Source organism: Pristiophorus japonicus, chromosome 19 (assembly GCF_044704955.1).
Source record: "Pristiophorus japonicus isolate sPriJap1 chromosome 19, sPriJap1.hap1, whole genome shotgun sequence".
Classification (NCBI taxonomy): Eukaryota; Metazoa; Chordata; class Chondrichthyes; family Pristiophoridae; genus Pristiophorus; species Pristiophorus japonicus.
Window position 1 is genome coordinate 35,583,671 of NC_091995.1, and position 25,359 is coordinate 35,609,029.

The 25,359-nt window shown below is 53.9% G+C and overlaps 1 protein-coding gene across 4 annotated transcripts in view; it reads right to left on the minus strand.

Annotated features, from left to right (window-relative positions):
- LOC139229830 (ral guanine nucleotide dissociation stimulator-like) overlaps nt 1-25,359 on the minus strand; it is a 200,760-nt gene that overhangs the window by 102,904 nt on the left and 72,497 nt on the right. The window contains exon 1 of one of the 4 annotated variants that reach the window (XM_070861425.1): nt 14,186-14,304. The exons of the other annotated variants lie outside the window; for them this stretch is intronic. Coding sequence (XP_070717526.1) covers nt 14,186-14,293 — 108 coding nt within the window. The 5' untranslated portion in view covers nt 14,294-14,304. Of the gene's footprint in view, nt 1-14,185; nt 14,305-25,359 lie in introns of those variants that run through there. 4 annotated transcript variants of the gene reach the window in all.

Below are 25,359 nucleotides of genomic sequence, written 5' to 3' on the forward strand. Positions count from 1 at the left end.
TTTGTCAGCTCCAGACCCAACTACTCCAGTTCTCCGTCTTTCGGTTGCGACGTTAAACCGAGGCCCCGCCTGCTCTTTCAGCTGGACGTAAAAGATCCCACGGCCACTATTTCGAAGAAGAGCAGGGGGAGTTATCCCCGGTGTCCTGGGGCCAATATTTATCTCTCAATCAACATAACGAAAAAGCAGATTATCTGGGTCATTATCACATGGCGGTTTGTGGGAGATTGCTGTGCGCAAACTAGCTGCCGCGTTTCCCACATTACAAGTGACTACACTCCAAAAGTACTTCATTGGCTGCAAAGCGTTTCGAGACATCCGGAGGTTGTGAACGGCGCTATATAAATCCAAGTCAGTCAGTTTCTCTCTCTCTTTCTCTTTCTCTCTCTCTCTCTCACACAGAGCATGAAGGAACAAGATGAGATACGGCTGACGCCTACATTTCACCACGAGCCCTGGTTCGGGTTCTGCTAATAACAAGCTATTCCGCACCTCTCCGAAGCTGCCTGCCTCCTCCCCCCCCTCCACCGCCCGCTCCACCACCACCGGCCCAACCAGATTTTAAGCAACGTCGGGGCTTTCGAGCACACCGAACGCTCCTGACTGCCAAGCTAAGCTCTCAATTATGGGCTTGCAGCCCTGAAATGGCTGTGTGAGAGCTGGGCAGACAGGTGATTAATGTGCTCACACTGCATGGCCCTCTCCCTGTTATTTTTATCGCACATTTCACAGGCAGGTTAGCACCTCTCGCTAAATCGGAGGGGGGGCGGGGAATGATGAAGTGTTTCCCTTTGCTCACAGTGCCCATAAACAGCTTCTATTCTGCTTCCCTACTGTTGGAAAGGCTCTTCCAAGCCGGGGAACTGGATACAGACTGTGTCGGCCTGCTGCTTGAGGTTAAGGGGATGGGGCCCAGGGTTAGGGATACAGCGGGGGGGGGGAGGTATGCTGGGATTCTCTTGACACAGGGTCTGAAGTCTGCACCCGGTGCGTCCCCACCTTGCCGGAGGCCCCTGCTGTGTCGGAAAGGCTAGGCCTGGTTGCCAGGTGACAGGCCCCGAGGGAGCGGACGGCAAAACACTCGTCCAGCACGATAGCCGCTCCCCGCGTCTCGACACATCCTGAGCCTGGAGGCCTCTGCTGTGTTCAAACAGCCTGATCTGGCTGTCAGTTTAAAAGTGCAGTAGTGTCAGGGTTGAGAGGGGAGAGCAGTTTTATCAGATCCCGACTTTGGTGCAGTGTCAAGTGAGGAGACTCAATTGAAAAGCAAAACTTGCATTTATATAGTGCCTTTCACAACCACCAGACATCCACAAAACACTTTACAGCCAATGAAGTACTTTTAGAGTGTAGTCACTGTTGTAATGTGGGAAATGCAGCAGCCAATTTTGAGCACAGCAAGCTCCCACAAACAGCAATGTGATAATGACCCAGATCATCTGTTTTTGTTTTGGTCTCCTAATCTGAGGAAGGACGTTCTTGCTATTGAGGGAGTGCAGCGAAGGTTCACCAGACTGATTCCAGGGATGGCAGGGCTGTCATATGAGGAGAGAGTGGATCGACTGGGCCTGTATTCACTGGAGTTTAGAATGATGAGAGGGGATCTCATAGAAACATACAAGATTCTGATGGGACGGGACAGGTTAGATGCGGAAAGAATGTTCCCGACGTTGGGGAAGTCCAGAACCAGGGGACACAGTCTTAGGATAAGGGGTAGGCCATTTAGGACTGAGATGAGGAGAAACTTCTTCACTCAGAGAGTTGTTAACCTGTGGAATTCCCTGCCGCAGAGAGTTGTTGATGCCAGTTCACTGGATATATTCAAGAGGGAGTTAGATATGGCTCTTACGGTTAAGGGGATCAAGGGGTATGGAGAGAAAGCAGGAAAGGGGTACTGATGGAATGATCAGCCATGAGCTTATTGAATGGCGGTGCAGGCTCGAAGTGCCGAATGGCCTACTCCTGCACCTATTTTTCTATGTTTCTATGTTATGTTGATTGAGGGATAAATATTGGCCCCAGGACACCGGGGATAACTCCCCTGCTCTTCTTCGAAATAGTGCAATGGGATCGTTTACATCCACCTGAGAGGGCAGACGGGGCCTCGGTTTAACATCTCATCCGAAAGACAGCACCTCTGACAGTGCAGCGCTCCCTCAGCACTGCGCTGGAGCGTCAGCCTAGATTTCCGAGCTCAAGTTCCTGGAGTGGGGACTTGAACCTACAACCTTCTGACTCAGAGACAAGTGTGTTACCCACTGAGCCCCAGCCGATGCAGGTCTCCTGCTCGAATGTTATAAATCACTGGTTAGGACTCAGCTGGAGTACTGCGGACCAAGTTGGGCACCACATTTCAGGAAAGCTATAAAGGCCTTGGAGAGGGTACAGAGGAGGTTTACCAGGATGTTACTGGGGGATGAGGGGCTTCGGTGATGAGGACAGGTAGGAAAAGTTAGGGCTGTTCTTTTTGGAACAGAGAAGGCTAAAAGGCTACCCAGTAGAGGTTTTCAAGGTAATACGAGGTTAGATGGGGAAGAAGTATTCGCTCTAGCAAGCAGGTAAATAACTATCGATTGTCAGCTGTGGCACACTTGCCTCTGAGTCAGAAGGTTGTGGGTTCAAGTCCCACTCCAGGGACTTGAGCACAAAAAGCTAGGCTGACACTCGCAGCTGAGGGAGTGCTGCACTGTCGGAGGTGCCGTCTTTCGTTTGAGACGTTAAACCGAGGCTCTGTCTGCTCTCTCAGGTGGATGTAAAAGATCCCACGGCGCTATGTCGAAGAAGAGCAGGGGAGTTATCCCCGGTGTCCTGAGGCCAATATTTCTCCCTCAATCAACATAACAAAAAAACAGATGATCTGGGTCATTGCTGTTTGTGGGAGCTTGCTGTGCGCAAATTGGCTGCTGCGTTTCCCACATTACGACAGTGACTACACTCCAAAAATAACGTACTCCATTGGCTGTAAAGCGTTTTTGGGACGTCCGATGATCATGTAAGACGTTGTATAAATGCAAGTCTTTCTTTCAAAATCATTGGCAAAAGATCTGGAGGGGAGATGAGCAGAAGAGGGTTCACTCGGAGACTTGTCGGGATCTGGAAGGCTCGACCAGCAAAGCTGGAGGGGAAGCTGATTGCACAAGTGATTTTAAAAGGGAGACGGACAGGCCCTTGAGGGTGAGGAACTTATAGGGTTACGGGCAAAAAGCGGGAGTGTGGGACTCGTTCCCAGAGCCGGCACAGGCACTACAGGCCGAATGGCCTCCTTCTGTGCTGTAAGTTGCTATGATTCTATGAATGGCCTGCTCTGTCTGAGGCGGGGGGGGTGGGAGGGGGTGGGGAATGGTAAACCTTCAGGTACCAGGCGCCGGGGAGGTGGCGACTGGGATTCACCTGGCTCGCATCTCCTGCGATGTCCCCGCCTTAGCCGTTGTCATGGCAACCGGGACACACAGATCGACATTTTTATTCTGCCAGATCACAAGCTGTCCCCTGATGACTGACGAGCTGAGCAATGGTCTGAACAAGTAAATCTTTACATCCTGTGACGCAACAATTAAAGGGCGTGATCGTCACTGCTCAGTCAGCAGGCATGCACCAGCGAGGAGGGTTTACCCGCAGGGTCTATTTGATCACTGCACAACTGAGCGACAGAGGCCAATGAGGTCTCATTGATCCTGTTACAGTACAGTACAGGCTGATAGAGTTAGTATCGAATATAGACTGATCCTGTTAGCACACAGTACAGGCTGATAGAGTTAGTATCGAATATAGACTGATCCTGTTAGCACACAGTACAGAATGATAAGAGTTAGTATTGAATATAGACTGATCCTGTTAACACACAGTACAGGCAGATAGAGTTAGTATCGAATATAGACTGATCCTGTTAGCACACAGTACAGAATGATAAGAGTTAGTATTGAATATAGACTGATCCTGTTAACACACAGTACAGGCAGATACAGTTAGTATTGAATATAGACTGATCTAGTTAACACACAGTACAGAATGATAGAGTTAGTATTGAATATAGACTGATCCAGTTAACACACAGTAGATAATGATAGAGTTAGTATCGAATATAGACTGACCCAGTTAACACACAGTACAGGCTGACAGAGTTACTATTGAATCTCCCCTGATCCAGTTAACACACAGTACAGGCTGATAGAGTTAGTATTGAATATAGACTGATCCAGTTAACACACAGTACAGGCTGATAGAGTTAGTATTGAATATAGACTGATCCTGTTAACACACAGTACAGGCAGATAGAGTTAGTATCGAATATAGACTGATCCTGTTAGCACACAGTACAGAATGATAAGAGTTAGTATTGAATATAGACTGATCCTGTTAACACACAGTACAGGCAGATAGAGTTAGTATCGAATATAGACTGATCCTGTTAGCACACAGTACAGAATGATAAGAGTTAGTATTGAATATAGACTGATCCTGTTAACACACAGTACAGGCAGATACAGTTAGTATTGAATATAGACTGATCTAGTTAACACACAGTACAGAATGATAAGAGTTAGTATTGAATATAGACTGATCCTGTTAACACACACTACAGGCAGATACAGTTAGTATTGAATATAGACTGATCCAGTTAACACACAGTAGATAATGATAGAGTTAGTATCGAATATAGACTGACCCAGTTAACACACAGTACAGGCTGACAGAGTTACTATTGAACCTCCCCTGATCCAGTTAACACACAGTACAGGCTGATAGAGTTAGTATCGAATACAGACTGACCCAGTTAACACACAGTACAGGCTGATAGAGTTAGCATTGAATATAGACTGATCCAGTTAACACACAGTACAGGCCGATAGAGTTTGTATTGAATCTCCCCTGACCCAGTTAACACACAGTACAGGCTGATAGAGTTAGTTTTGAATATATCCTGACCCAGTTAACACATAGTCCAGAGTGATACTGTTAGTATTAAATATAGACTGACCCAGTTAACACACAGTACTACTGTTAGTATTGAATATAGACTGACCCTGTTAACATAAAATACAAAAAAATGACAGCACCTTTCATGGCCACCGGACGTGCCAAAGTGATTTACAACCAATTAAGTACTTTTTGAAGTCTAGTCACTGTTGTAATATAGGAAACGCGGCAGTCAATTTGCACACAGTAAGTTCCCACAAACAGCAATGTGATAATGACCAGATAATCAGTTTTTACTGATGTTGATTCAGGGATAAATATTGTCCAGAACACCAGGGATAATTCCCCTGCTCTTTGTCGAAACAGTGCCACCTGGGAGAGCAGACGTGATCTTGGTTTAACGTCTCATCCGAAAGACAGCACTGCACTGGAGTGTCAGCCTAGATTTATGTGCTCAAGTCCCTGGAGTGGGAGACTTGAACCCACGACCTTCTGACTCAGAGGTGAGGGTTCTACCCACTGAGCCACGGCTGACACATTTCGGACTGTCTTAAATATATAAGAACATAAGAGCATAAGAAATAGGAGCAGGAGCAGGCCATTTGGCCCCTCGAGCCTGCTCTGCCATTCAATAAGATCATGGCTGATCTGATCATGGACTCAGCTCCACTTCCCTGCCCGCTCCCCATAACCCTTTACTCCCTTATCGTTCAAAAATCTGTCGATCTCCACCTTAAATATATTTAATGACCCAGCCTCTACAGCTCTCTGGGGTAGAGAATTCCACAGATTTACAACCCTCTGAGAGAAGAAATTCCTCCTCATCTCAGTTTTAAATGGGCGGACCCTTATTCTGATACTATGCCCCCTAGTTTTAGTTTCCCCTATGAGTGGAAACATCCTCCCTGCATCCACCTTGTTGAGCCCCCTCATTATCTTATATGTTTCGATAAGATCGCCTCTCATTCTTCTGAACTCCAATGAGTATAGGCCCAACCTACTCAACCTATCTTCATAAGTCAACCGCCTTATCTCCGGAATCAACCTAGTGAACCTTCTCTGAACGATGGTAAGTACTGCAGGGAATCGAAAATGGCCAGGGTAATCTCCTGGACTAGTTTCGCCCGCCTGGTTGGGTCGGAGAGGAATTTTCCCAATTGGCCTGGGTTTTTATCTGGTTTTTGCCTCTCCCAGGAGATCACATGGCTCCGGTTGAGGTGGAGTGTAGAATGTTTCAGTGTAAGGGGTGTCGCAGTTGTTTGAGGTGTTGTGGTTGGGCCGGGTGCTCTTTCCCTGTCCACCATTGTAAATTGTTCATAGGTTTATATGTAACCTTCAGGGCTGCTGACCGAGGGCCTTGCGGCTCTTTGTCGGCCGATGCGGACACGATGGGCTGAAATGGCCTCCTTCTGCGCTGTAAATTTCTATGTTTCTCTGAACAACCTCCAATGCAAGTTTATATTTCCATAAATACAGAGACCAAAACTGTACAAAGTACTCTAGGTGTGGCCTCACTTGTACAGTTGTAGCAGGACTACCCTGCTTTTATACTCTGTTGCCCTTGCAATAAAGGTCAACATTCCATTTGCCTTCCTGATTACTTGCTATACCTGCATACTAATTTTTTGTGTTTCATGCACAAGGACAGGACACTTTTAACATATAGTGCAAGCTGATACTGTTAGTATTGAATATACACTGACCTTGTCATCATGCAATACAGACTTACCCTGATTCTGTTGGTGGTATGTATGTAACCCTTGGCAACTTGAATCACACCACCACCAGATGGCCTACCTGTTGGAGTCCCAAGGGATCCCAGCATATATATAACATATATAAGCAGGCCTCCCATGCTGTATCAATACTCTGGAATTTAATTAAAGGAGCTAAGGTCACACTTACTCATTGCATACAGTACTCAGTTTCATCCTTTATTATGAGTGTAATAATAGGTGACGAACAAGCGTTGCGAAAATGCGAAGAACTGTTGGTATCCTGGAGAAATTTTCAGAAGGGGACGATTGGGAGGCCTTCGTGAAGCGACTCGACCAATACTTCGTGGCCAACGAGCTGGAAGGGGACAAGAACGCTGCCAAACGAAGGGCGATCCTCCTTACCGTCTGTGGGGCAACAACCTATGGCCTCATGAAGAATCTTCTAGCTCCGGTGAAACCAACAGCCAAATCCTATGAAGAACTGTGTACGCTGGTCCGGGAGCGTTTTGATGGCAAGGTATCGGTTCTACACGTGTCAACGGTCGGAGAGCCAGGAAGTGGCGAGCTACGTTGCCGAACTAAGGCGCCTCGCAGGACATTGCGAATTTGATGGATTCCTTGAACAAATGCTAAGAGACTTTTTTATGCTTGGCATTGGCCATGAGGTTATTCTTTGCAAACTATTAACTGCTGAAACACCGAATCATAGCGATAGCCCAGGCATTTATGTCCACCAGCGATAACACCAAACAAATTTCGCAGCATAAAGAGATTTCGGCCAGTACTGTTCACAAAGTAACGTCGTTTTCAAGCAGGAATATACATGGCAGAACACACACGCCGGCTACTGCTGCATGACCTCAGATGACCCAGAGTCTGCCATCAACGTTAATGCGAGGTGTTGTGGAGATGATCATTGGGCCCATCAAGGCCGCTTTAAGCACTTTGCGTGCAATGGCTGCAGAACAATGGGACACCTCCAACGAATGTGCAGGCGAGCTGCAAACCCTGCAAACCACCATGTTGCAGAGGAAGGACAATCCATGGTGGATCAGGCTAAACTAGAGACTCGAACCGAGGAGGCAGAAGTGTACGGGCAGAAGTATACACACCTTCACCACGAAATGTCCACCGATCATGTTAAAAGTTGAACTGAACGGAATATCCTGTATCCATGGAACTGGACACGGGTGCAAGTCAGTCTATCATGAGCAAAAAGGCCTTCGACAGGCTGTGGAGCAACAAGGCACACAGGCCCAAGCTTAGCCCCATTCACACCAAGCTAAGAACTTACACCAAAGAGCTGATCCCTGTATTTGGCAGCACTGAAGTAAAAGTCTCCTATGATGGAGCAGTGCAAGAACTCCCACTATGGATTGTGCCAAGGGATGGCCCCACACTGTTCGGCAGAAGCTGGCTGGGAAAAGTCCGCTGGAACTGGGACGGCATCCGAGCGCTTTCGTCCGTCGACGACGCCTCATGTGCCCAGGTTCTGAGCAGATTCGAGCCAGGCATTGGAAGCTTCTCGGGGGCGAAGGTGCAGATCCACTTGATTCCCGGTACACGACCCATCCACCACAAGGCACGGGTGGTACCGTATGTGATGCGAGAGAAAGTGGAAATTGAGCTGGACAGGCTGCAGCGCGAAGGCATCATCATGCCGGCAGAGTTCAACGAGTGGGCCAGTCCGATTGTCCCGGTACTCAAAGGTGAGTACGCGATCTACACAGTACCCACCCAGACATAGTAATGTTGAAAGCCATAGCCAGATCCCATGTGTGGTGGCCCGGCATCGACTCAGATTTAGAATCATGCATGCTCCAGTGCAACACTTGCTCTCAACTGAGTAATGCACCCAGAGAGGCACCGCTAAGTTTGTGGTCGTAGCCCTCCAAACCATGGTCTAGGATCCACGTTGACGAGGCAAAATGTTCTTGGTTGTTGTGGATGCTTATTCAAAATGGATTGAATGTGTGCTAATGTCTGTAAGCACGTCCACTGCCACCATCGAAAACCTACGAGCCATGTTTGCCACACACGGCCTACCTGATGTCCTTGTCAGCGACAATGGGCCATGTTTCACCAGTGCTGAATTCAAGCAATTCATGACCCACGATAGGATCAAGCACGTCACATCTGCCCCGTTCAAGCACGCAACCAATGGCCAGGCAGAACGGGCAGTTCAAACCATCAAGCAAAGCTTGCAACGTGATTCGGAAGGCTCCCTGCAGACCCGAATGTCCCGAGTTCTGCTCAGCTACCGCACCAGACCCCACTCGCTCACCGGGATTCCCCCAGCCGAGCTGCTCATGAAAACAAGGCTCTCTCTTGTCCACCCTGATCTCCATGATCACGTCAAGGGCAGGCGACATCAACAAAGAATGTACCATGATCGCGCAAACTTGTCACGCGATATTGAGGTCGATGACCGTGTATTTTTACTCAATTATGGACATGGTCCCAAATGGCTTGCTGGCACGGTCATAGCTGAAGAAGGGAGTAGGGTGTTTCAGGTCAAATTGGCCAATGGACTAATGTGCAGAAAGCATTTGGACCAAATCAAATTGCGGTTCACCAACAGCTACGAACAACCCGAAGAGGACACCACCAACTTCGATCCTCCAACACACACACACAAGTGGCAACCGACATCACGGTTGACCACGAAGCCAAACTCACCATCCCCAGCAGCCCGGCAAGGCCGGCTGCCCAACAGCCCAGTGAAGAACTGACCAACTCACCCACACCCGCATTTGTACCGAGATGATCAACAAGGAAGCGAAAAGCCCCAGGTCGTCTCACCTTGTAAATAAGTGTACTAGTGACTTTGGGAGGGAGTGATGTCATGTATGTAACCCTTGGCAACCTGTATCACACCACCACCAGAGAACCTACTTGTTGGAGTCCCAAGGGATTCCAGCATCCCTTGGGAGCAATGTATATAAGCAGGCCACCCACGCTGTACTAACACTCTGGAATTTAATCAAAGGAGCTAAGGTCACACTTACTCATTGCATACAGTACTCAGTTTCACTCTTTATTATGAGCGTAACAGTTGGTATATATTATGATTAGATCTTATTATTATACAATAGGCACTTTATAATAAACACTGAAACTGATATCAGGCAACACACTATGACACTGTTCATACTGTAAATACACTGCCTACACACAATTCTACATCTTCCTCGGTGTTGACTTATGGTAAGAATACTGCAGCCCTCTGGTACTGTGCTGAAATACCAGGAGTGAGCATCAGCAGGCTATTCAACCTTCGGGAGGCATCACAACTTCAAACACAAACCCGCGACCTCTACCGCCTCGAAGGACAAGGGCAGCAGGCGCATGGGAACACCACCACCTGCAAGTTGCCCTCCAAGTCACACACCATCCTGACTTGGAATTATATCGGCTGGTCCTTCATCGTCACTGGGTCACAATCCTGGAACTCCCTCCCTAACAGCACTGTGGGAGCACCTTCACCACACGGACTGCAGCGGTTCAAGGCGGCAGCTCACCACCATCTCCTCAAGGGCGATGAGGCAATAAATGCCGTCCTTGCCAGCGATGCCCACATCCAATGAACGGATGAAAATAAAAGATATCGGCGAACGCAATCCTCTCAGCCCCGGGCGCCACACAGGTGCGCGTACATCCGGCAAGTTGGGGAATACCCCGGGGTCCCTTTCCCTCTCTCGCGCACCAAGGGGTACTGAGGACAGTTGCTGCCCAGAGTGGTGCCTTGGCTGGGATCAGATAGACTGAGGATCAGCCCTGGTACTGTCTGGGCCTGCGGCGTTCAGCACGACAGCACATTTACCCGGACCCCCTCCTCCCTCCCCCCACCCCATCACCCCACTCTTCATCATCATCATCACAGGCGGTCCCTTGTATCGAGGATGACCCACTTCCACCCAAAAAGGGATGAATTCTCCGGTGTTACAATGAGGGACCTGATATTCCGGATCCCGAACTACATGTTGGAGGGTGGAAGATGCCTGTGCGTGGATTTTAACAACGTGGGGTGACCGTTGCACACCAGCCACCACACGGGCTTGACAGAGCCTCGGTCTTGGTCCAGTGGCCAGGGTTGACCAAGACGACTGGAGACCAGCTCTGCTGCACGGACCTAGTGCGCACACATATCGCACAGCGTGGGCTGGCCTGGGCCCTCGCCTCTCCTGGGCCCCGATCACATCCCTCTACGACCTCTCGCCGTTCCCTCTCCCCGACCTGGATCTGGGTGACGTCAAATGCAGTCGCCCTCTTCACAGCCATCGCCCTCCTGCAGCAGTACGCGCTGCTCCCTGCAGTGGCCAGACCAGCGCACGCTGCTCCCTCTAATGGCCCCGCCCATCAGACCACCCCACCCATGTGCCACTGAAGCCCCGAGGGCTAAAAATTCGGTTGCTTAGCACCCCCCCCCCCGCCGCAGTTATGCTAACGGGGACCGCCAAGCGCTTACTGCAAGAGCGACTCCCAGGAGCTTCACTGGAGGTTTACTGATGGCGCTAACAGTTACCCACTTGGTGACGTCAGTGCGTGTGCAACGCCCTGTGAGCGCCGCGATCCCGAACTCCAGTGGGTTCGCCTGCCTTCGCGACCGCCGTTAATCGCGGCGGGGAAAGTGGGCGTTCACCAACCTCCCGGGGCGATAAGGGGACGGCTCAGCAGGTGGGTAGATATAAGTTGAGATTTGTTTGCGTTTACATTCAGTTATTTTGCATTTGTTCAACTTGGTTCACTCTTTATGAGTGTTGAAATAAGAATATAACAGGAGCAGGAGTCAGTCATTCGGCCCCTCGAGCCTGCTCCACCATTCAATGAGATCATGGCCGATCTTCTACCTCAACTCCACTTTCCCGCCCGCTTCCCATATCCCTTGATTTCCCCAAAGTCCAAAAAACTATCGCTCCCAGCCTTGAATATACTCAACAACTGAGCCCCCACAGCCCTCTGGGGTAGAGAATTCCAAAGATCCACCTCCCTCTGAGTGAAGAAATTCCTCCTCATCTCAGTCCTAAATGGCCGACCCTTTATCCTGACACAACTGAGGGGCTTGCTGGATCTCTTCATGGGGCAGTTAAGAGTCAAGATGCAGGCTAGAGCGGGCAAGGATGGGAGGCTTCCCTCGAACGGACATTAGCGGAGCGGCTGTGCTCAACTACAATCCGACAGCTTCGTGAGCATTTCGAGAAATGGCAGCCTTTTATTTCCAGCTTTTATTTTGAAACCGAACTCAAAATTCTCAAATTGCCATGGTGGGATTTGAATTAGCGTTCCTCGGAATGCCAGCCCAGTAACACAACGCCAACAACAACTCCCGTGCCTTTATTTTCACTCTTCGGCTGGTCCAGCTGGCCTCCCGTTTATGTGCGAGGAAACTGGTTTCCTGACGCCTGAACTTCAGCAGTGATTCCGCGATAGCACCCCAGGAGTCATGGTTAGCACCCGAGGAGGAGTGTGGGACGCTTCCCTTCGCGCTGCACTCTTGGGGCGCTAAAAGCGAATATCCCAGTTGGAGGCGGTAAACATCGCCTGGCGCTAATGTTAGCGACTTGGCGGTATGACGGCCTCATTAGAACATAAGAAATAGGAGCAGGAGGAGGCCACCTGGCCTCTCGAGCCCCTTGAGCCTGCTCCGCCATTCAATAAGGTCATGGCTGATCTGATCATGGACTTAGCTCCACTTCCCCGCCCGCTTCCCATAATCCTTCACTCCCTTATCGCTCAAAAGTCTGTCCATCTCTGACTTAAATATATTCAATGACCCAGCCTCCATAGCTCTCTGAGGTTCACGACCCTCTGAGAGAAGAAATTCCTCCTCATCTCCGTTTTCAATGGGCGACCCCTTATTCTGAAACTATGCCCCCTAGTTCTAGATTCCCCCACGAGGGGAAACATCCTCTCTGCATCTACTCTGTCCAGCCCCCTCAGAATCTTATATGGTTCAATAAGATCACCTGTCATACTTCTAAACTCCAATGAGTAGAGGCCCAACCTGCTCAACCTTTCTTCATCAGACAATCCCTCAAACCTGGCGATACTGAATTTTTAGCCCCCTATGTCCACAAGCTGGATTACAGTGACTGGATGAGCCCTCTCACGTTTGTGACGCAAAAGGGGTTGTGAGGGATCAAATCAGTTGCCTCTGCCTGTGGATGAACCACATTCGCTCGTTTTCACTCGCAAGATTTGTCATGTATCTCACATTACTGTATATAACTGTATCTTACCATGCTATACATGACTGTAACTGGATATGACCTGTAACAATAAGCATACCTTACCACCAGGGGTGCACTTGCAGGAGACACTCCATACCTGTCCCACTGAGGTATATAAAGGGAGGTCTCAGGCAAGTGCAGCACTGGAGAGCTGGAATTAAAGGTGCAGGTCCTGAGTGACCTTGACTTCAGCACGTGTCTCGTGTAAGTCAGTACATTAGAGTCAGGACTTAACAAGATTAACACTGGGAATAAAACTAACAGTTGGACAATTTTGCAAATGTCTCTGCCAGACCCCTTTGTGGGGGCAGACAACTTACAGGCATGAAAAGAGGCCATTCAGCCTATGGTGCCAGTCCCGGCTCTTTGGATTAATCCCACTCCCCCGCTCTTTCCCCGTAGCCCTGTAATTTTTTTCCCTTTCAAGTATTTATCTAATTCCCCCTTTGAAAGTTACTATTGAATCTGCTTCTCCCGCCCTTTCAGGCAGCGTGTTCCAGATCATAGCAACTTGCTGCTTAAAAAATTCCTCCTCATCTCTCGCCTCGGGTTCTTTTCCCAAACACTTTAATTCTGTGTCCTCTGGTTACCGACTCATCTGCAACTGGAAACAGTTCCTCCTTACTTACGTTATCAAAACCGTTCATGATTTTGAACGCCTAAATTAAATCTTCTCGTAACCTTCTCTGCGCTAAGGTAAACAATCCCTCTCTAATCTTTCCACATAACTGAAGTGCCTTATCCTGGCGTCATGTAAAACATGGAATTTAAGAACAAGAAAGACTTGCATTTATATAGTGCCTTTCACAACCCCAGGACGTCCCAAAGTCTTTTACAGGCATTGAAATACTTTTGTCGTGTAGTCACTGATGTGAGAAACGGGGCAGCCAATTTGTGCACACAAGCAGCAATGTGGTAATGACCATGTTCTACCTATTGGTTGAGGGTTAAACTTCGGCCAGGACACCGGGGAGAATTCCTCTGCTTTTCTTCGAATAGTGCCGCGGCATCTTTTCCGTCCACCTGAGGGGGCAGACGGGGCCTCGGTTTAACCTCTCATCCGTAAGACGGCGCCTCCAGACAGTGCAGCGCTCCCTCAGTAATGCACTGGGAGTGTCGGCCTGGGTTACGCGTTCGAGTCTCAGGAAGCGGGAGCCGGACTTTCCGACTCAGAGAGAGAGAGAGAGAGAGAGTGCTGCCCATTGAGCCACGGCTGACCCCATAAAGGGAACGCAGACGTCTCTACGCCTGTAAACGCGACTCCACTCCACAGAACCCCTCCCCCCCCACCGCCCCCCCACCGCCCCGGTGCCTACCTACCCAATCCAAGTCGCAGTACCAGCGTGTCCTCATCTCGCTGTATCCTCTTGGGTCCCTCCGGAACCACAGTAATCCACAGATCCTGACGTCAACCTCATCCTCATCCATTCAGGCGCTCCCAGGGCACCCGTTCCTCATGTATCGCCAAGCCGGACCCGGACATGCATTGACTCCTGAGTCAAACAGGGTTGCCCTGGGCTAGGCCCGTTGCCATGGAAGCCAGGTAAGAGGCCTCACCAGCCCGGCTATACAATCCACTGAATTAACCTGCCAGAGGGGGCATTTATTTTTTGGAAAACTAATTTAGGGCTTCCTTCTTTTCCTTCTGCACGGGACCGACTTCGGCAAAGGGGAATTCTGTCAGAGTTCAGCCAGCAGCTGAAGGGCTGTCGGGAGAGCCTAATCCTGGGCACTGCTCGCAGGAGATCGCAGGAGAAGATTTCACAGGTCGAGTGGAGAGGCAGCCAGGCAGGTCGGTACTGGCAGATCAAGAAAAACAGGAACTGCTTCAGAAGGGCGGGAGGGAAGGAGGGTAGGAAGGAAGTCGGCACTGGGTTTGAGCGAGGCCCAACTGAAAGGCTGGTGCTGGTCGAGCCCCTATTCCAGGGCCCAGCACCTGTGGGCTCGAAACTAGGGTCACCAAACAGCTCCAGCCTTGTCCTGACCTCTCCTGTAAAGTCCTGTCCGCTCAGTACAGATTCACACGAGGCATGTAGTGAAGTCAAGGTCACTCTGGCCCTGCACCTTTATTTCACAGCTCTGGAATGCTGCACTTGCCTGAGACCTGTCCTTATAAACCTGTCTCTTGCAAGTGCACCCCTGGTGGTAAGGTATGCTGGTGGTTACAGGTCATATCTTATTACAGTCATGTTAGGATACAGTTATATATTATAATGTAAGATACATGACATCTCCTGGGGCAATTAAAAGATTTCACGGCATCAGTGGGTAGCACTCTCGCCTCTGACTTGGGAGGTCGTGAGTTTGAGTCCCGCTCCAGAGACTTGAGCACAGAATCCAGGATGACGCTCCAAGCAGGCCGGGGGAGGGGGAAAGGGGGCATGAACTGGACTCAGGCCTGTGAGCAGACCAGGGGAGAGGGGGGGGCATGAACTGGACTCAGGCCTGTGAGCAGACCAGGGGACAGGGGGAGATGAACTGGACTCAGGCCTATGAGCAGACATGGGGACAGTGGGATGAACTGGACTCAGGCCTGTGAGCAGACCCAGGGACAGTGGGGCATGAACTGGACTCAGGCCTGTGAGCAGACCAGGGGACAGGGGGAGATGAACTGGACTCAGGCCTGTGAGCAGACATGGGGACAGTGGGATGAACTGGACTCAGGCCTGTGAGCAGACCCAGGGACAGTGGGGCATGAACTGGACTCAGGCCTGTGAGCAGACCAGGGGACAGGGGGAGATGAACTGGACTCAGGCCTGTGAGCAGACCAGGGGACGGGGGAGATGAACTGGACTCAGGCCTGTGAGCAGACCAGGGGTCAGGGGGGGTGGGGGGGATGAACTGGACTCAGGCCTGTGAGCAGACCCAGGGACAGGGGGGCATGAACTGGACTCAGGCCTGTGAGTAGACCCAGGGGAGAGGAGGGGCATGAACTGGACTCAGGCATGTGCGTAGACCCAGGGGAGAGGAGGGGCATGAACTGGACTCAGGTCTGTGAGCAGACCCAGGGACAGGGAGGCATGAATTGGACTCAGGCCTGTGAGCAGACCCAGGACAGGAGGCCATGAACTGGACTCAGGCCTGTGAGTAGACCCAGGGACAGGGGGATATGAACTGGACTCAGGCCTGTGAGCAGACCCAGGGACAGGGGGATGAACTGGACTCAGGCCTGTGAGCAGACCCAGGGACAGGAGGCCATGAACTGGACTGAGGCCTGTGAGTAGACCCAGGGACAGGGGGGATGAACTGGACTCAGGCCTGTGAGCAGACCCAGGGACAGGAGACCATGAACTGGACTCAGGCCTGTGAGCAGACCCAGGGACAGGGGCAGATGAACTGGACTCAGACCTGTGAGTAGACCAGGGACAGGGGCAGATGAACTGGACTCAGGCCTGTGAGCAGACCAGGGACTGGGGGACATGAACTGGACTCAGGCCTGTGAGCAGACCAGGGACAGGGGCCATGAACTGGACTCAGGCCTGTGAGCAGACCAGGGACAGGGGCCATGAACTGGACTCAGGCCTGTGAGTAGACCCAGGGACAGGGGGATATGAACTGGACTCAGGCCTGTGAGTAGACCCAGGGACAGGACGATATGAACTGGACTCAGGCCTGTGAGCAGACCAGGGACAGGGGGACATGAACTGGACTCAGGCCTGTGAGTAGACCCAGGGTCAGGGGCAGATGAACTGGACTCAGGCCTGTGAGCAGACCAGGGACAGGGGGATGAACTGGACTCAGGCCTGTGAGCAGACCAGGGACAGGGGGATGAACTGGACTCAGGCCTGTGAGCAGACCCAGGGACAGGGGGGGATGAACTGGACTCAGGCCTGTGAGCAGACCAGGGACAGGGGTGGATGAACTGGACTCAGGCCTGTGAGCAGACCAGGGACAAGGGTGGATGAACTGGACTCAGGCCTGTGAGCAGACCCAGGGACAGGGGGGGATGAACTGGACTCAGGCCTGTGAGCAGACCAGGGACAGGGGGACATGAACTGGACTCAGGCCTGTGAGCAGACCAGGGACCGGGGGATATGAACTGGACTCAGGCCTGTGGGTAGACCCAGGGACAGGAGGGGATGAACTGGACTCAGGCCTGTGAGCAGACCACAGGTCATGACTCGGACTCAGGATACGCTCATTTAACGATGCCTGATGTGAAACCATAGGGGGCGATTTGAACCCCCGTGCACTCAGTGGAACCAGGGCGGGCAGCGAGTTAATATCTGTCCGTGGGACTCACCTGCCACTACCTCTCCACTCCAACGGGGCAGCCGGTGATTTTAACCAGCGATCTTTTGAGCAGGCGAGCGGGGCAATGAGCAGGAACCAGCAGGGCCCTTCTTTCAATGTGCAGATCAGGCACTCGGGCAAGTTCAACTCAACCCCCACTCCAGGGACTTGAACACATAAGATCCAGGCTGACTCTCCAGAGCAGTGCTGAGTGACTGTCGGAGGTGCCGTCTTTCATATGAGATGTTAAACCGAGGTCCCGTCTGCCCTCTCAGGTGAATGTAAAAGATCCCATGGCACTACTTCAAAGAAGAGCAGGGGAGTTATCCCCATTGTCCTGGGGCCAATATTTATCCCTTAATCAACATAACAAAAAAACAGGTTATCTGGTCATTATCACATTGCTGTGGGAGCTTGCTGTTCATAAATTGGCTGCCACGTTTCCCACATTACAACAGTGACTACACTCCAAAAAGGACTTCATTGGCTGTAAAGCGCTTTGAGACTTCCGATGGTTGTGAAAGGCGCTATATAAATCCAAGTCTTTCTCTCTGTAAACCTGTGGAATGCAAATGTGCCTTGCGCCACTCATTAAACTGTCAAAAACATAGGGGCAGGAGTAGGCCATTCAGCCCCTCGAGCCTGTTCCGCCATTCAATGAGATCGTGGCTGATCCGTATCTTAACTCCATCTATCCGCTTTTACTTCCATGTCCCGTAATGCCCTTACCCAACAAAAGTCTACCTGTTTTGAGTTTTGACATTTTCAACTGAATCTCCCGGCCTCAACAGCTTTTTTGCGGGGAGAGAGTTCCAGGTTCCCACTAACTTTTGTGTGAATAAGGGCTTCCCGACATCACCGCTGAACGTCCTAGCTCTAATTTTAAGGTTATGCCCCCTTGTTCTGGACTTCCCCCTCCACCAGAGGAAATAGTTTGTCTCGATCTACCACATCAACTCCGTTAAACATCGTGCTGTTTGATACTGGCTGTGATTGATAGGGTAACATTCTCTAGGCGATTAAACAATAGCTGTCCCTCTCTCGGTATCCGCTATATGTGAACTGTTACATATTAAATGAAGGTCGTTCATTATTCAGTGGGCAAGATAAAGTAACTGTTCACTTTGTTTAATTATTTATCCAACCTCCTTGGCTGATAAATAGAAATGTCATAAGCATGGTAGATTAAAAGAGCATACCGGATCTAATAAAATCATAATCCTTATGAATAATCAAGGGAGACTTTAGTAATTAATAGATTTAGTTAGTCGTGGCTCAGTGGTAGTGCTCTTGTCTCTGAGTCAGCACGTTATTAGCAAATAATCCAGACTGACACTCCAAGTGCAGTGCTGAGGGAGCGCTGCACTGCCGGAGGTGCCGTCAGATGAGACGTTAAACCGAGGCCCCGTCTGCTCTCTCAGGTGGAAGTAAAAGATCCCATAGCCACTTTTTCAACAAAGAGCAAGGGGAGTTATCACCAGTGTCCTGGCCAATATTTAGCCCTCAATCAACAAAACAAAAAACAGATTATCTGGCCATTTAAGAACAAAATAATTAGGTGCAGGAGTAGGTCTTTCGGCCCCTCGAGCCTGCTCCGCAATTCAATAAGATCATGGCTGATCTTCTACCTCAACTCCACCTTCCCGCACTGTCCCTTGATTCCCTTAATATCCAAAGGTCTATCAATCTCTGTCTTGAATATATTCAAAGACTGAGCCTCCACAACCCTCTGGGGTAGAGAATTCCAAAGATTCACCACCCTCTGAGTGAAGAGATTTCTCCTCATCTCAGTCCTAAATGGCCGACTCCTTATTCTGAGACTGTGACCCCTGGTTCTAGACTCCCCAGCCAGTAGGAAACATCCTCCCTCCATTCAACCTGTCAAGCCCTGTAAGAATTTTGAATTTTCCAATGAGATCACCACTCATTCTTCTAAACTCTAGAGAATATCGGCCTAGTCTACTCAATCTCTCCTCATAGGACAATCCCCCCATCCCAGGAACCAGTCTGGTGAATCTTCGTTGCATTCCCTCTATGGCAAGTATATCCTTCCTTAGGTAACGGGACCAAAACTGCACACAATACTCCAGGTGTGGTCTCACCTGGGCCCTATATAATTGTAGTGACAGCTTTACTCTTTATGACATTGCTCTTTTTGCGATTTGCTGTGCGTACATTGGCTGCCGAGTTTTCTGCAATACAGCAGTGAGCACATTTTAAAAGGTATTTCATTGGCTGTAAAGTGCTTTGGGGTCGTCCGGTGGTTGTGAAAGGCGCTATACAAATGCAAGTCTTGCTTTCTCTCCAGTCGTTTCTAAGTCACGGAGTGGGCACAGTTTCAACTGTTGGCGACTGCTTTCAGCCTCCCGTCGAATGGGGGTGAAGTCAGAAGCTTAGCGACTGAGCAGAACTGGCAAAGTGACAGCCCCGTCTTACGCCCCGTCCAACTGCCCCGTTCTACACCCCGTCCTACAGCCCGTCCTACACCACGTCCTACACCCCGTCTTACGCCCCGTCCAACTGCCCCATCCTACACCCCGTCCTACAGCCCGTCCTACAGCCCGTGCTATAGCCCGTCCTACACCCCGTCCTATACCCCGTCCTACAGCCCGTCCTACACCCCGTCATAGACCCCGTCCTACAGCCCGTCCTACAGCCCGTCCTACACCCCGTCCTACAGCCCGTCCTACAGCCCGTGCTACACCCCGTCCTACGCCCCGTCCTATGCCCCGTCCCCGTCCTACACACTGTCCTACACCCCATCCTACACCCCGTCCTACAGCCCGTCCTACAGCCCGTCCTACACCCCATCCTACACCCCGTCCTAGAGCCCGTCCTACGTCCCGTCCCCGCCCTACAGCCCGTCCTACACCCCGTCCTACACCGCGTCCTACAGCCCGTCCTACAGCCCGTCCTACACCCCGTCCTACACCCCGTCCTACAGCCCGTCCTACACACGGTCCTACACCCCGTCCTACACCCCGTCCTACACCCCGTCCTACAGCCCGTCCTACGCCCCATCCTACAGCCCGTCCTACACCCGGTCCTACACCCCGTCCTACATGCCATCCTACAGCCCGTCCTACGCCCCGTCCTATAGCCCGTCCTACACCCCGTCCTACAACCCATCCTACACCCCGTCCTACAGCCCGTCCTACACCCCGTCCTACACCCCATCCTACACCCCGTCCTACAGCCCGTCCTACGCCCCGTCCCCGCCCTACAGCCCGTCCTACAGCCCGTCCTACACACCGTCCTACACCCCGTCCTACACCCCGTCCTACACCGCGTCCTACAGCCCGTCCTACAGCCCGTCCTACAGCCCGTCCTACAGCCCGTCCTACACACGGTCCTACACCCCGTCCTACACCCCGTCCTACAGCCCGTCCTACGCCCCGTCCTACAGCCCGTCCTACACCCCGTCCTACACCCCATCCTACACCCCATCCTACAGCCCATCCTACGCCCCGTCCTACAGCCCGTCCTACAGCCCGTCCTACACCCCGTCCTACACCCCGTCCTATACCCCGTCCTACAGCCCGTCCTACAGCCCGTCCTACAGCCAGTCATAGACCCCGTCCTACAGCCCGTGCTACAGCCCGTCCTACAGCCCGTCCTACAGCCCATCGTACACCCCGTCATAGACCCCGTCCTACAGCCCGTCCTACAGCCCGTCCTACACCCCGTCCTACAGCCCGTCCTACAGCCCGTGCTACACCCCATCCTACACCCCGTCCTACACCCCGTCCTACGCCGCGTCCTATGCCCCGTCCCCGTCCTACACATTGTCCTACACCCCATCCTACACCCCGTCCTACAGCCCGTCCTACAGCCCGTCCTACACCCCATCCTACACCCCGTCCTACAGCCCGTCCTACGTCCCGTCCCCGCCCTACAGCCCGTCCTACAGCCCGTCCTACACCCCGTCCTACACCCCGTCCTACACCGCGTCCTACAGCCCGTCCTACAGCCCGTCCTACAGCCCGTCCTACACCCCGTCCTACACCCCGTCCTACAGCCCGTCCTACACACGGTCCTACACCCCGTCCTACATCCCGTCCTACACCCCGTCCTACAGCCCGTCCTACGCCCCATCCTACAGCCCGTCCTACACCCCGTCCTACACCCCGTCCTACACGCCATCCTACAGCCCGTCCTACGCCCCGTCCTACAGCCCGTCCTACAGCCCGTCCTACACCCCGTCCTACAGCCCGTCCTACAGCCCGTCCTACACCCCGTCCTACAGCCCGTCCTACACCCTGTCCTACACCCCATCCAACACCCCGTCCTACACCCCGTCCTACACCCCGTCCTACAGCCCGTCCTACACCCCGTCCTACAGCCCGTCCTATGCCCCGTCCCCGCCCTACAGCCCGTCCTACACACCGTCCTACACCCCGTCCTACACCCCGTCCTACACCGCGTCCTACAGCCCGTCCTACAGCCCGTCCTACAGCCCGTCCTACACCCCGTCCTACAGCCCGTCCTACACACGGTCCTACACCCCGTCTACACCCCGTCCTACAGCCCGTCCTACGCCCCGTCCTACAGCCCGTCCTACACCCCGTCCTACACCCCATCCTACACCCCATCCTACAGCCCATCCTACGCCCCGTCCTACAGCCCGTCCTACAGCCCGTCCTACACCCCGTCCTACACCCCGTCATACACCCCGTCCTACAGCCCGTCCTACAGCCCATCCTACACCCCGTCCTACACCCCGTCCAACACCCCGTCCTACAGCCCGTCCTACACCCCGTACTACACCCCGTCCTACACCCCGTCCTACGCCCCGTCCTATGCCCCGTCCCCGTCCTACACACCGTCCTACACCCCATCCTACACCCCGTCCTACAGCCCGTCCTACACCCCATCCTACACCCCGTCCTACAGCCCGTCCTACGCCCCGTCCCCGCCCTACAGCCCGTCCTACAGCCCGTCCTACACACCGTCCTACACCGCGTCCTACAGCCCGTCCTACAGCCCGTCCTACAGCCCGTCCTACAGCCCGTCCTACAACCCGTCCTACAGCCCGTCCTACAGCCCGTCCTACACCCCGTCCGACACCCCGTCCTACGCCCCGTCCTACAGCCCGTCCTACACCCCGTCCTACACCCCGTCCTACACCCCGTCCTACAGCCCGTCCTACACCCCGTCCTACACCCCGTCCTACGCCCCGTCCTATGCCCCGTCCCCGTCCTACACACCGTCCTACACCCCATCCTACAGCCCGTCCTACACCCCATCCTACACCCCGTCCTACAGCCCGTCCTACGCCCCGTCCCCGCCCTACAGCCCGTCCTACAGCCCGTCCTACACACCGTCCTACACCCCGTCCTACACCGCGTCCTACAGCCCGTCCTACAGCCCGTCCTACAGCCCGTCCTACAACCCGTCCTACAGCCCGTCCTACAGCCCGTCCTACACACCGTCCTACACCCCGTCCGACACCCCGTCCTACGCCCCGTCCTACAGCCCGTCCTACACCCCGTCCTACACCCCGTCCTACACCCCATCCTATAGCCCGTCCTACGCCCCGTCCTACAGCCCGTCCTACAGCCCGTCCTACACCCCGTCCTACACCCCGTCCTACACCCCGTCCTACAGTCCGTCCGACAGCCCGTCCTACAGCCCGTCCTACAGCCCGTCCTACAGCCCGTCCTACACCCCGTCCTACAGCCCGTCCAACACCCCGTCCTACAGCCCGTCCTACACCCCATCCTCACCCCGTCCTACAGCCCGTCCTACAGCCCGTCCTACACCCCATCCTACACCCCGTCCTACAGCCCGTCCTACGCCCCGTCCCCGCCCTACAGCCCGTCCTACAGCCCGTCCTACACACCGCCCTACACACCGTCCTACACCCCGTCCTACAGCCCGTCCTACACCCCGTCCTACACCCCGTCCTACACCCCGTCCTACACCCCGTCCTACACCCCGTCCTACATGCCGTCCTACGCCCCGTCCTACAGCCCGTCCTACAGCCCGTCCTACACCCCGTCCTACACCCCGTCCTACACCCCGTCATACACCCCGTCCTACAGCCCGTCCTACAGCTCGTCCTACACCCCGTCCTACAGCCCGTCCAACACCCCATCCTACAGCCCGTCCTACACCCCGTCCTACACCCCGTCCTACGCCCCGTCCTATGCCCCGTCCCCGTACTACACACCGTCCTACACCCCATCCTACACCCCGTCCTACAGCCCGTCCTACAGCCCGTCCTACAGCCCGTCCTACACCCCGTCGTACAGCCCGTCCTACAGCCCGTCCTACAGTCCGTCCGACAGCCCGTCCTACAGCCCGTCCTACAGCCCGTCCTACACCCCATCCTACAGCCCGTCCGACAGCCCGTCCTACAGCCCGTCCTACGCCCCATCCTACGCCCCGTCCTAGAGCCCGTCCTACACCCCGTCCTACACCCAGTCCTACAGCCCGTCCTACGCCCGGTCCTACACCCCGTCCTACAGCCCATCCTACACCCCGTCCTACAGCCCGTCCTACAGCCCGTCCTACAGCCCGTCCTACACCCCGTCCTACACCCCGTCCTACACCCCGTCCTACACCCCGTCCTACAGCCCGTCCTACAGCCCGTCCTACAGCCCGTCCTACAGCCCGTCCTACACCCCGTCCTACAGCCCGTCCTACGCCCCGTCCTACGCCCCGTCCTACGCCCCGTCCTACAGCCCGTCCTACGCCCCGTCATACACCCCGTCCTACAGCCCATCCTACACCCCGTCCTACAGCCCGTCCTACAGCCCGTCCTACAGCCCGTCCTACAGCCCGTCCTACACCCCGTCCTACACCCCGTCCTACAGCCCGTCCTACAGCCCGTACTACAGCCCGTACTACAGCCCGTACTACACCCCGTCCTACAGCCCGTCCTACACCCCGTCCTACAGCCCGTCCTACACCCCGTCCTACACCCCGTCCTACACCCCGTCCTACAGCCCGTCCTACACCCCGTCCTACACCCCGTCCTACACCCCGTCCTACGCCCCGTCCTACAGCCCCGTCCTACACCCCGTCCTACACCCCGTCCTACAGCCCGTCCTACAGCCCGTCCTACAGCCCGTCCTACGCCCCATCCTACAGCCCGTCCTGCACCCCGTCCTACAGCGGGTCCTACAGCCCGTCCTACACCCCGTCCTACAGCCCGTCCTACATCCCGTCCTACAGCCCGTCCTACACCCCGTCCTACAGTCCGTCCGACGCCCCGTCCTACACCCCGTCCTACAGCCCGTCCTAAAGATCGGACTACAGCCCGTCCTACAGCCCGTCCTACAGCCCGTCCTACAGCCCGTCTTACACCCCGTCCTACACCCCGTCCTACAGCCTGTCCTACACCCCGTCCTACAGCCCGTCCTACAGCCCGTCCTACACCCCGTCCTACAGCCCGTCCTACACCCCTTCCTACAGCCCGTCCTACAGCCCGTCCTACAGCCCGTCCTACAGCCCGTCCTCCAGCTCGTCCTACAGCCCGTCCTACAGCCCCGTCCTACAGCCCATCCTACAGCCCGTCCTACACCCCGTCCTACAGCCCGTGCTACACCCCGTCCTACACCCCGTCCTACAGCCCCGTCCTACAGCCCCGTCCTACACCCCGTCCTACAGCCCGTCCTACAGCCCCGTCCTACACCCCGTCCTACAGCCCCGTCCTACACCCTGTCCTACACCCCGTCCTACAGCCCGTCCTACACCCCGTCCTACACCCCGTCCTACAGTCCGTCCTACAGCCCGTCCTACAGCCCGTCTTACACCCTGTCCTACAGCCCGTCCTACAGCCCGTCTGACAGCCCGTCCTACGCCCCGTCCTACAGTCCGTCCTACAGTCCGTGCTACACCCCGTCCTACAGTCCGTCCGACGCCCCGTCCTACACCCCGTCCTACAGCCCGTCCTACACCCCGTCCTACTGCCCGTCCTACCGCCCGTGCTACACCCCGTCCTACACCCCGTCCTACAGCCCGTCCTACGGCCCGTCCGACAGCCCGTCCTACAGCCCGTCCTACACCCCGTCCTACAGCCCGTCCTACACCCCGTCCTACAGCCCGTCCTACACCCCGTCCTACAGCCCGTCCTACACCCCGTCCTACACCCCGTCCTACAGCCCGTCCTACACCCCGTCCTACAGCCCGTCCTACACCCCGTCCTACACCCCGTCCTACAGCCCGTCCTACAGCCCGTCCTACAGCCCGTCCTACACCCCGTCCTACACCCCGTCCTACAGCCCGTCCTACAGCCCGTCCTACACCCCGTCCTA